This window comes from Pectinophora gossypiella, chromosome 1 (genome assembly GCF_024362695.1).
Source record: "Pectinophora gossypiella chromosome 1, ilPecGoss1.1, whole genome shotgun sequence".
NCBI lineage: Eukaryota > Metazoa > Arthropoda > Insecta > Lepidoptera > Gelechiidae > Pectinophora > Pectinophora gossypiella.
Genome location: NC_065404.1, coordinates 6,921,984 through 6,935,136, shown reverse-complemented (window position 1 = coordinate 6,935,136; position 13,153 = coordinate 6,921,984). Strand labels below are relative to the sequence as shown.

Genomic DNA, 13,153 nt, shown 5'->3' with positions numbered 1-13,153 from the left:
GCCCCAAAGGCGGCGGCGAGAGCACTCGCAGCGCATAAATAGTGATGCGAAGCGTCGGCGCGGCAAGTAATGCGAATAAATACTTCGATACGATCGGCTCACCGTTTAACGAGAGAGCCTTTTCCGCGCCGCGGTGAGCCATTTAGCGAATTTCAATAGTTATCGCGCGGAGAAAAACTCGCTTATCGAGAGGGACGGGCGCGAGCGGCGCGGCCGCGCGAGCAGGACGGACGTAATAAGAAAGAAGTAATAAAAAAGCAGTAGTGTGTGCGTGGTCGGAGTGTGGTGGCATAGGGCGGCGATGCAGGCCCCTCCCTGCGGCCTCCGCCTCGCGCCGCTCAGTCGAGTCCCCAGCGCGCCGCGCCTCGCCGGTCGCTCCGCTATTACCGCTCTCGCCGCGCGCGTAAAAAGTTTACACCTCCACGAAAACTTTCTGCCACAGCGAAAATACTCAACAGTAAATGTTAAACTTTGTTTTGTAGCCAATCTGTTGTCTGCACTGCACTTATAACTCTATCCGTAAATTGTGTTTTAATTTTCCTGTGTTTTTAAGAACTTAGAAAACTCTGCCAAACTAGATAGAAGTTTAACTTTGCAGATGATTTGTTGATTTTGAACAATTATTTTAGGCGAACGAAAAATATTTGAATTTGAAAATAGTGTGAGAACATCAGCATCATAACGTCGACGCGGGAATTATCGAAGTTGCGACTGCACAGATTATGTGGGGTTCCATCGATGGGATGCGCGGACGGTGACGTGGTGTGCGGCCGGGCTGAGGGTGCTGGCGGGGTGGAGGCGGTGAACTTGATGCTGCTCCAGGGTGAGGGTCGCGAGCGGCCCGCCATGGACGAGGAGTGCTCGGCGCGGCCCTGCGCCACAGACTTCTCCATCGCCGCCATCATGGCCCGTGACCGGCAAGAACGCCGCGAGAGGCGAAGACATAGAGACCCTAGAGAAGATACCCTCACACCTTTAGGTAAGATTGTAGAATAATTACCAACTAAATCACCATATAAATTGCCTTGAGATCTAGCGAGTTACCCTACGATGGACATTGCGTGAAGATACCTACTTGATGCCTTAATTAAACATCTCCTTACTCCCAATCCCAATATTAGATTGGTTGCAGTAGGTAGGTAGGTAATATTATCCCAGCAAACTATAGTCCAATACCTAGTATACCATTTTAGATCACCCTATAATACACGGCTTTTTAGGTGTGTAGATCACATAAATATATCGTACTTTAACATAGTTATTGTTTTATATATTAAGTAATATATAACTATATTATTTCTAATAAGGCGCGGCAAATCCAATTGGACACACAATATCTAATTCAATAAAAATAATTCAATATTGCTCAGTGCAATATACTCGTATACTTATTTATTAGTCTCTGAAAGTACAAAAAACCTATACTGCATATATAGAACAACAATTATTAAAATAATATAAGTAATGGTAAATATTATTTATATTTATTTACAATTTAGAAATTTAAAATTACGCACACTACTTGTAGTGACTTTATTAATAAAATAATATTTTTAACGTATAATTCATTTATTTATATTTATTTATTTATCTTTATTGATAGTAACCATTGACTCATCCCTTGTCACCAAATATTCATCATGTCTACCTTAGGACTTCGTGTTAACAGTGGCTACAAGTTGTCTTTGATTGCTTGTGGCTCTGCCCACCCCATAAAGGTTAACAGGCATGGGTCTTCTATTTGATTAATTAAAAAGTAAATAATTCTAATTGTAGTAAACTATATTAAAAGTGACTAATTTTAACTGTGCAACAAAACTTGCAATTATACCGAAGAATTTAAGTCGCTTTTTCTCTCTTAACCTTTGCAATCCCATCATTTGTGTCCCCCTGTTGATAAAGGACCTTCATTATAAGAGCCAAACCTTACCATCAAATAATTTCCGGGGAACATAAATAAGTTTTATGATTATTAAACGTATAAACATAATAACAGATCTTGTACTTAAATAATTATGATAACATGAAGAACATCTGTTCTAAAGCCACTATAAAAGTTTCATAAAAGCTGATGAAGATCTATTACTAGCTGATCTATAGTGTACTTAAGTACACATATTCTTACGAGTAGTTCCAATTACTGACCAAAATACTATTGTCCTACTGAATCGAACATGCCTATTATATCTAAAACGTGTTTGAAGTCACTTGATTTAGGCCTGTAAGTAACTACATATTTGGATGTGCCGGCTGGATAATGTTAATAAACTCAACTGTATTATAATTAAGTTGCTTATCACAACAGAAACACACATATATAGAAATCTCAGTGAGTTGTAAGTACTTAGTTCCCGTCGACCCGATTACTCTAGCCATAGAGGCGGCCAATCAGTTCGCGACACCAAACACTTCAGGACTCCGATACCGACCCCGCTGGCATGGACGACGATTTCCTTCAATCAGCACTTATCGCTATCGACCCCCTAGGGTCGATTAATTCTTTCAAATATTTTTCCTCTCAGATGACGCTCTGAGCCGAGGTTCGCGCCCAACTGGATACCCTCAGGCCTGTTGTCTTAAACGTTATACCGGGTGAGAGCCTTCAGCGCTCCCATTTGTCCGGCCAAGTAGTTAATGCCATCTGCGGCAAATCTACAATAAGTCACGACAAAAAAAAGTAGATAGGTTCATATTCCGATGTGTTTAAAAATAAGGCTGAAAATTGCCGTATTTTATAGTTGTGTTTATTTAGAAGCTTGATCTTTTTACAGCATAGGGTGACCTCCACGCGTTTCCGGAGAAAAAGGGTCTTGACACTTGAACAACAAGATTATCCTATAAGAGTTCCGTTTTTCTTTTTGTGGTTCGGAATCCTAAAAAGTAATTTTAAAACATTAAACCTACTTCAAAATCTGTCTAATAAAAAATAATATTTTGTAGAGTAAGTAATAATAATGTTAGATTTGAATCTGAAGTCAGCTTAACCAGGTATGTTACCTGCAAATTCTACAAATACTCCTCTGTGTTACTTTATCTATGACAACGGGTGGAACATGCATTTCGTTTTTCTTAAAGTATTTGCGCCGATTACCTACAGATTTTAGATTATAATATTGTATTTAGCAAAATATCAGTTCTTACTTTTTAGTAGACAGATTTTAAAGACGGGTTAATTTTTAAATGACTTTTTAATAAGTACTTACTCATTTAAATATAAACTCGAGTAGACAACATTAAAAATATTATGACGTCAGTAAACAGGGGGTTTAAAAGGCCACATTAAAAGCAATTCATTTAAAAAAGCAATATTGCTATTTGACATATTTTTTTATATGCGCAAATGTCATATTGCAATATTGCTTTGATGAGGTCTTTTTAGCCCCCCAGGTCCGTAAATTATCAGAACATTTGAATGTAACAGACCTTAGACCCCCAACATCCACGCGAGCAACCTTACCAGCAGCATAATAATATAACTAGGCGTAAGAGCCCCCTCCGCCCCCAGCACCAGCCAGCACCTACACATGCTGCCCCCCACAAAACAGCAGATACTTACACTAATAAATGACCCCTTCATACAAAAGACATCAACGTGATTATTATTTTTGTACCATGATATTTTTTGAGCTTGCATTATTTTTAAGTAAAATATATAAAAAAAAAACAAATATTAATGATTGATGTATGATTTGTAGGTTTGTGTTTGGCACACATGTTTAGAAACCCACATGGACTAACTTAACAATAAAAGCTATTTCTTACTTAGATAGATTTCAAAGTAGGAATTTGATATCAAAAATATAATTATGATAATTTTTTTATTATGATAATACCTCTTCCTTCGAGATACGATTATATTTTTCTGTAGGTATGCCGTAGTAGTTCTGTAGGTAATGTATATATGGAGATTTGAATACTTATAATAGTTTAAATAATAAATATTTATAATCAATTGCATATAACAAAACACATAATTTTAAACTACGAAGTTTTCGTTGATGTCTTTTATATGAGTAATTTTAACAATTACAAGTCGACCAAAAATATCGTAAGCGAAAGGAAAATATATTTATAAGACTTTTTATATTCTTTCGATAATTAACATTGCACATTGCTAAACGATGTCTTATTATTACATAAGTTTTGTAGTATTAAAAGCATATGTATTTATTTGGGTGAGATTTTGAAAGTTATTTGATTTAATTGTGTTTGATATCAATGTTAGTGCCATTTACGACAGGTACCATGATTGGTGGTAAGTTAATGGTACTATTAGGCAAATATTTGGAAGCTTAGCTTCGTTTATGAATATGCATGCAGCGCGATGAGCAGCTCATAACGCGATGAAATCAAACATAAGACGAAGTACAATAACGTTCACGGAGGAGCGTTTTATAGATAATCATAATAACCATTCATTACATTCCACATGGTAAAAAGTTGGTAACAGAAAGTGAGTAGCACATATGGACCCGGATTGGGCACAGCAATTTTGAAAGATAATTACAGTTTCAGTTTCATATTTAGTTAGCCTTAGACATTACAAAAAAGTACTCTAGACAACTTAAAAGTTCATCATCTCCCAAAGTTCTTCATCAAATATTATCCCGTTTTTCACAGCCGCTTACCTAACTTGAAGATTTGACAGGTCCGGTTTTTTACAGAAGTGACTGCCTGTCTGACCTTCCAACCCGCGAAGGGAAAACCAGTATAATACAGGATAGGTCACATACCTCCGAAAATGCATTTCTCAGGAATGTGGGTTTCCTCACGATGTTTTCCTTCACCGCTGAGCACGTTAAAATCATTTATGATCCATTCAAAAACGAATTCGAAAATCATTGGTGTAGGCCTACTGTCTGGATTCGAACCTGCGACCTCAAAGTGAGAGACAAATTAAAAGTTGTCAATAAAAAAACTGCTGCAGACTATAAGATAATATTTAAGAAAGAAAGAAAGAAACATTTATTATTTAGGACACCACAGATTTATATTTTTATTTATTAATTAGGTATTGTTGTACGCTTTTTTTTGAAATCGTATAAATTGGTAATGTTGGTAATCTTGTAAGTTGTTCGGGTTATATTTTGATGAACGTAGCGATCGGGCCTGTTATAATTATTTGTAGTAGAGCTCGCTCAGAAGCCTAACAGGGTTGGCCAATAGCCCGCCAATCCGTTGTAGAACAACGTATAACAGTGAGCTGAGAAGGAATAAGTACATGTGCCAAGTAGTGGGACGTATATAGGTAAGCTGTTAGTGATGTATGTGATGAAATGTGGTTGAACTAATTATATATTAACTCTAGAACTTTATTCTGCAGTACAGTAGGCTAATTATCTTTAGAAAAAATCTTACAGCCTAGCCGATATCATATTTTTGTGTTGTTGAGAGGAAGCATTTATAACATATTCTACCTTACATACTATTACCTATTATTTATTGTCTACACATTTTTTACATAAATACAGTTTATTTTAATAAGACACTTGAAACATGATGATACTTAAATTGCGAAAAAAAGAAGTCTAAAATTTAAAAATATCTGACAGGTAATTGACCAAAGAATATGAAAACAAACATTTGTAGACCGTAGACCATAGTAGACATGTTCTATTTTGCAAAACATTTTATTGGGACTTTATTACCAAATGAAAAATAAATAGTACGTCTTTCCTCTGTCAACCTAAAATGTATTTTTTTACAGAAAAATTCGTGGACGCGGCGGCTTCTGCGTCAGGCTCGCCGTCGCCCCCTCTAGCAGAGTACGAAAGAGATTCACCAGTAGACGTGTCATCGACATCCGAAGCAGGCTCAGCAAGCGGAGCGCCGGGCGGCTCTAGAGCCCTATCCCCTCCCCCGAGAAACCCACAGCTGGTTGAACGCTGGTCCAGTGAAGAGATGAAACACATACAATGTCACCTCGAGACCAAGGAGCTATGGGACAAATTCAATGAACTAGGCACTGAAATGATCATTACCAAGACTGGCAGGTAAGAATTTTTCGTCAAACTATATTTTTTGTTCTTTTTTTTGTTTTTAAATGTGGGCATGACGTGGTGATTGTAGGTCGATTTTTAGAAGTTGAGGTTAATTATATTTTTGGAACAATTCATTAATAATTGACGAACGTAACAAATCAATAAAATAAAACATTTATCGGAAACCATAATTAATTAGCAGTTTATTGGTTGGTTTAGTAAGTACCAACGTACGAAGATATTGTTTTAGATTCAGATTAAGTATACTTATACGAGTACACTTACGTCACTTCATTGAAAGTTACTATAAAATAAAATGCTTTGTGGTCGTAGTGACATACTTATCAACAAATTAATATTGTATTTATGTGTATTTCATTTTACAATTTACGGTCATATTTCAAATTTTTTTATGTGGTATGGTTTAGTAATTGAGAGGTGCTACGAATTTGAAATTGCATAGATTGAGTACGCAATGAAATTAAACATAGAGTTGCTGGAGCGATTTCAACGATAAGCTTTGAGATTTTTTATATATACCTACTCATTTGTCTATGAATGGAAACCATGTTGCCAATTAGCTATTATGTACACAATTTTGCCATAATATACCTATTGAGGTAGGTAGAACCAGAAGAGTAGGTATAAACTAAGTAGTCACTTTTGGAATTTACCTGTCTTTTAAATAAACATGTCAAACTTTGCTGTGATTGACAGCTTATATACAATCATCCTCTGAGCTATTACGAACTCAGTGCTTCCTATGCATTGAGATAAATGATAAATACCTTCCAAGGAAAATTTACATTAATTAGCTGAAAAGCTCGGTGAGGTGTGGGTACTTAGTTCATCTTGCGATCGATGTATTTCTGACCATAGAATAAGGAATAATACTACGAACGGGAATTCTCCGCTCCCCACCAGCAGCTGAGCCAGTTTTACCTCACCCCCCCTCGGTCTTCAATGGTATGGGCGTCAAACGTCACACACACAGATGTGCGTATACGATAACGTCAATGTGTAGTTTCTGTGTAAAATGAGGTGCTTTGTGTGAAGTGTCCAGGGTGTGCTGTGACTACCTCAATTTGGATATACTCTTATGTCTGAAAAACCTTTCTCCAATCAAATATTAAGTACCTAAATGTCAGACATGAAGCGTTAATTCAAAATTCTTTAGTTTACTTCTTCCTGTTTTTGGATGTAAGTTGCTATTAATCTGTGATTTGAAATTAAAAAATCGCGGTGGTAGGTAATGGGGCAGTGGTAACGAGAGGCCGGGTAGCGATAAGGTAGGTGGCACAGTGGTCGCCGGGGCGAGGCGTGTCCGTCGCGCCAGGCAAAACAATGGGCAATCGACCACCGACGCGGCTGCTGTGCCTATATTCAAAACAACGCCATTATACCCGCGGATTTAACCGTCTATCGGTACTTAACTTATCGAACTTTTGCCACCTCAAACAGAATTTACCTATTTATTTTCTATCGTATTTTTTTATTGTAATGAAGAATTGTTGTTGTTGAACAATTCTATAAGTCAGACTTCTACATTGCGTGAGGGGTCACCTAAGTAGGTATCCGTTTCACCGAGTTTTATTAGACTAACATGATAGGTGATGAACCGTTTCGCCGTCTGTGATTAATGGCTGTCTTTAATATATATCTATATTATGTTTGTATTGAACTTACAGAACAGCTTAATACTGGAAATCGTTTATAATATTTAAGTACTTACTTATAAATCATTTAAAGCGAATATTTGTTTATCAGTATTTTGTATTCATACATTTATATTCATTCGTAAATAAACTAACGGAGTTTCATATTCAATGCAATATTTAAGTTTACTGTCAAATTAAAGTGAAATCAGACAAGCTGTCATTGCATAATATGATCATAAGTGCAAAGGTGTAAAACGGGTATTGAAGATAAAGCAAAACATAATTTATTATTTTTCAAATGACAAATTGAAGGAGGAATTTCGTCGTGACGTAACAAATACTACATACTTTACCTAGTGAAGTTAATATATAAAAGTAAAAAAGCAATATATTTCGGTGCTAACAGTATAATGCAAATGAAAATGTATGTAAGTGTAGAGGTTATCGGTTAGATCGCGCGTAGTCGCGTCGCGGGCGGCAGCGACGTCCGCTTATCGTCGGCAGTGTAAATCAGCGCGCGACAGCCCACCGATCGTGACAAATTCGCTAACCTAATCTTCTGATAACACTCACGCCTTCACATCACCGAGACGAGACGATAACGAACATAACGTCAGCCTTTTGCTTTCATTACGAAAGTTTTTAAACTGCATTAAATGAAAAAGGAGAAACGTTACAGCTGCTTCCTTCCGTTATTTCTACAAATCTAATTAGCAGCGGTAAATCTGACACTTGAGCCTAATTAAAGCACTAACTCATTTCACAGCCTTATAACTTATTATACGCCACCTCTAACTAAATAAATAAGAACAAAGCTCGAGTGCTCCACACTAAACAATGAAGGCTCTTTCACGGACTATAAAGCCGTATTAATACCTCACTTATTTATTCCTTATAATGTTCTCGAGTTAACGACGCCTCGGGCATTCAGTTTTTTCCACCACGCACCATAAAATACGACATCTGGAAATGTATTCCGGTCGCATTTATTTCCGAACTTAGCGGCCCAGAACAATCCCCGAGCATGTTTTAATACTGTGTTGATTCGCTATAACTCTCTCGCAATAAACATTGTCAAATGACAGAGCCTTTCAAATGCATAGTGTGTTATTTTATGTTAATCGCCGATATATCTTCATAATTCGCCCACGATATCTCTTTTTTCACATTATCGATATTTTAGCTACGGTCATGGGAGTTAATAAAAGAGTGCAAACGTTATAACGGGCTTTGGGAAGTCGCAATGGCAGACAATTTGCCACACACCGTCACACGCGCTTATCCGAGTCGGCCTCGTCGATTAGCATAAATCTCGCCAACTAACCGTCACAAATGAGCGGCGGACGCGGGCTGGGAGCGACGCTAAACAAGCAGGACGCGAGGACGCCGTCGCACGTCGCGGCGACGCGCAGCGCGACGAATCGCGACCGTCGCGCGCCCGCATAAATCAGCATTATCTGGTGAGATAGCCGCGCGCCTGGACCCACCCCGCCATATCACGCGGCCCTGTGTCGTTCGAAAAAATTAATGACTCGGAAAAACGATTCGCTTATGAGGGATCTTTCACTGTAATTGAATTGCTCCGCAGAGATCGGCCGAATTGTCGGGTAATATAGCGCGGACATACTGTCGAGTCAGGTGCATTCGCGGAACTCAATGCGACTTGATACTCGCGGCTTAATGTTTGAAGACTTAGTTTTAATGTACTCACAAAGGAATCTGGAATGGACCAAGTCATTCAATGAAGTTATTGAGAGCTTTTTTCTTTACATTAAAGCGTCGCTTTGTAATGAAACTGGTTTAGTTGATGTGATTAAGTAATTTTGTATGCTTTGTACACAAAGTAAAGGGAAACTCGTGGTGCTAAATCCGCGCACATTATCTACATTCACCCCTAGGAGATTATCATAACAAGCGTAATAGAATAATGTAAATATGTCTGTCTGTTGGTTGGTTCCCCAGCAGTTGCAATGCTAATCGCACGGTAGCTAATTCAGTAAGCTCCGTATAAAACCTGTCTCTTTGTATGCATCTCTGAGTTTATTCAGCGGGGAGCGATTTTTCATTCGCTCGGCAAATATTTTGACGGCTGTTGGCGATGTTTTTTTATATTGTTCGATAGTTTTAACACATGAGACCTCGGTTTATTATTATTGTCTCTGGCAAATATTATTTGGTATATTCACTTTGAAACAAAACTTGTTTTTTAATTAGTTTGAATTCGAGAAAATTCTGTCTTTTGGTTTTACACATCAGCGCGTAACAGAGTGGAACCAATTGATAATTTATTGTATTGGAAAACTATTAGCGCTTCCCGTTACCGCTATAAATAATGGTCGCATGCGTTGCTAAAATGTAACTGTGTCAAACAAGTTCCTTCCTCTATTTCAACACATGCTTTAAAATTTTTTGACAGGAAGTGTTACGAAATGAAGATCGTTTATAAGACAAGGTTCTAGTGATCGTAAATGCGTGTGAACAGATTTAAATTAACATGTTTTCGTAATGGAGTGAGTGTGCGCGGGCGCATTGTGAAGATGTCTCACCGCTGCCAACCGTTCAATCGGCGCGCGAGTTGGCAACCACTACCCTCTTTGATTTACTTCTCACCACCCAACCGATCGATCATAAATCTCAGCCGTAAAATATAGAATGGAATAACAAATATTATGTTTAGTCACATGAGTCATGTTTGAAATAGACAGGAAATTGTTAAAACTATACATATATATGTACATAGCATAATATAGGCTCACGACTACATCCCAGTTGGGGTAGTCAAAGGTAAATTCATCAGAACTAAGCACCCACGCCTCATCGAGCTTTCTGTTACTTATAGTAGTGGAGTCAAAAAAGCCGGAGCTTCCTAACTTCTAGGTAGTTTTTTATATCACTTAAAATCTGATTATTTTAAATGATATAAAAAGCTACTCCGACAAAAGAAAAATTCAATAAAATCGGACCTGTCCCTGGCAAATTAGAAGTGAAACCCTTCACTACAAGTACCTATATTTCTTTGTTTTAAAACTCACATTAATTATAAAAGTAACGGCTACTTTCTCGTCATTTTCATATTTCTACGACTATTGCTAAAAGTCTAATGACTACTTTACTCATCATTAACCTAGCATTATCCCGTTTTTCACAGGGTGCGCTTACCTAACCTGAAGATTTGACAGGTCCGGTTTTTTACCGAAGCCACTGCCTGTGTGACCTTCCAACCCACGAAGGAAAAACCAGCCTAATACAGATTAATCAGGATAAGACATCTCCAATTTGGTCAATGTACGTCCTTCTAGGTTCTGCCAGCCCTAAGAATAACCTTCGCTTAAAGCTCATTATAACAAATAACAATTTATATTAACGTATCAAAATGTTGATCTTTGTGATATTCACCTCACATCCATCTTTTATATTACGTTTTCTTAAAGAATACTTTGATCTTGAGACATCATAATAAATTATAATTAATATTACTGAAATGAAATATCATCAGGTGACGTATATCATTTATTTGAAAAGTTCACAGATTAGCGGCGGTTTTTCATAGATTAAAAGATATTGTTTATTTTTTATCAAGTCGTTTGCGTGTCTGTATAACTACTCTATCCATTTTTTTTATTATCATAAGGCTCACAAGTTCGGAGGCCCCGGGTTCGACATCTGGTGGTGACATGTCACAAAAAAAAAAACTATTTGTGATCCCTAGTTTAGTTAGGACTTTATAGGCTGATTTCTCGATTGTTCGAAAGTAATATGATTCTGATCTGATGATTAGTAGGAACGTTAAACCGCTGGTTTCAGTTAGTACGAGTACTTACTGCGGTAAACGCGCTCGGTCTGCGATTGTTGAAGTTAAGCAACTTTCGCAAAGGCCGGTCATAGGATGGGTGACCACAAAAAAAACTTTTCATCTCGAGCTCCTCCGTGCTTCGGAAGGTACGTTAAGCCGTTGGTCCCGGCTGCATTAGCAGTCGTTAATAACCATCAATTCGCACTGGGCCCGCGCGATGGTTTAAGGCCCGATCTCCCTATCCATCCATAGGGAAGGCCGGGGCACGCCAGCAGTGGGGACGTTAATGGGCTGATGATGATGATGACTACTTACTGATGTAAGTAGATCTATGGCGGCTCAATCTGACACCAGAGTTGATGAGGTTGGTCATTCACCTCACAACCCACACGATAAAAGAATTATCATATACCGGATGAGAATTCTTAAGAGTTCCCCTTTAGTCCCGCCATGTATTAAATGCGGAGACAATTTCTTTTTCTTTTTTTTTTTCAAATAATAGATCCTTTGACTATTGCCTTATCACTAATTTAAGAGCCACGCTCTTGATGGAGAACCATACCTATAAATTAATTCTTGACTATTAAACTTAACTTAAATAGCCTATATACGTCCCACTGCTGGGCACAGGCCTCCCCTCAATCAACCGGAGGTTACTTTGTTTACAAAACTTCACGAGTTGTCTTTCACAAACCTTGGCATGCTAGTTACCTTTATACTATAAAATAAAATCTTTCTTTCATGCAATAATACTTGTATTTCAATCGCATGAAAATAATACCTATAATGTGTGTATGTTTTCAATTTCTGTCAATAGAGGCGTTTTATTGGAAACGTATACGCAGGTAGCGTCGGCCCATAACTAGGTTCGCGAAATTTATCGCACTGTGTCGAGTCGCATGTGTCCTGTATCGGATCATAGCGTGAAGAATAATTTTGGATGTGTCTGTTCTTATATCTTTTTCGAATATTTTTGGTTATAAATCAGCAGTTGTAATATAATTTATGCTTTGCGGAAGAAACACAACGCAAATTCAGAAATGGAATATTATATTATTATGTACTTATTAAAGGATTTTTTGTTTTTATAGCCCTCACGCGTGCTTAGGGAAACTCGCAAAGAGAAAATATGTATTAGGTATAAATACATATTGTTAATTAAAACACATAATAACGGGTTCTTACCGCGTTTAAATGGGGATATGAGACTCCCGATATTACATATTGTTGTAAAATATAAATTTACATTATGCATAATGCTACAGACTCTGACGTGTTAAAAATTTAATGTGCGATATTTGATTCCACCAGGCTTTTCTTAACAGTGGAAATCAACTTAATATAGTATTTTTGATGATGCCTGACACATGTATTGTTCTCACTGTATTGAATGTCTTCATAAAAACAGTAAATGTTGTAAGTAATTTCGTTATAACTGGTCATATCCAAGGTTTTCTAGTGATTTCTTGCTGCAGGCAGCGGCGAGTGCACCGCGCTTACACGTGCGCGAAGCCTGTTCGCCATTTGTCGCACTCACGCGATAATTGTTGATATACGATCGCGATCCGACACCGTAATTGTCAACGCTTAATCTTCTAATTGGCTCGCATTTACCAATGCCAGCGTGTCGCCTCCACACTGATAGTTCACAAACATCACACACAAAAAAGTAAATCCCCAATTTCGGTTTTGTAAAACATTACAAAAGTTTTCGTTAAAAA

The 13,153-nt window shown here is 37.6% G+C and overlaps 1 protein-coding gene across 2 annotated transcripts in view; it reads left to right on the top strand.

Moving 5' to 3' along the window:
- The first annotated feature begins 354 nt into the window (after positions 1-354).
- The window catches only part of LOC126369471 (T-box transcription factor TBX20-like), a 39,715-nt gene continuing 26,916 nt past the window's right edge, over positions 355-13,153 (top strand). For both annotated transcript variants that reach the window (XM_050013898.1, XM_050013889.1), the window contains exons 1-2: positions 355-979; positions 5,708-5,993. In XM_050013898.1, coding sequence (XP_049869855.1) covers positions 739-979; positions 5,708-5,993 — 527 coding nt within the window. In that variant the 5' untranslated portion in view covers positions 355-738. The remainder of the gene's footprint in view (positions 980-5,707; positions 5,994-13,153) is intronic.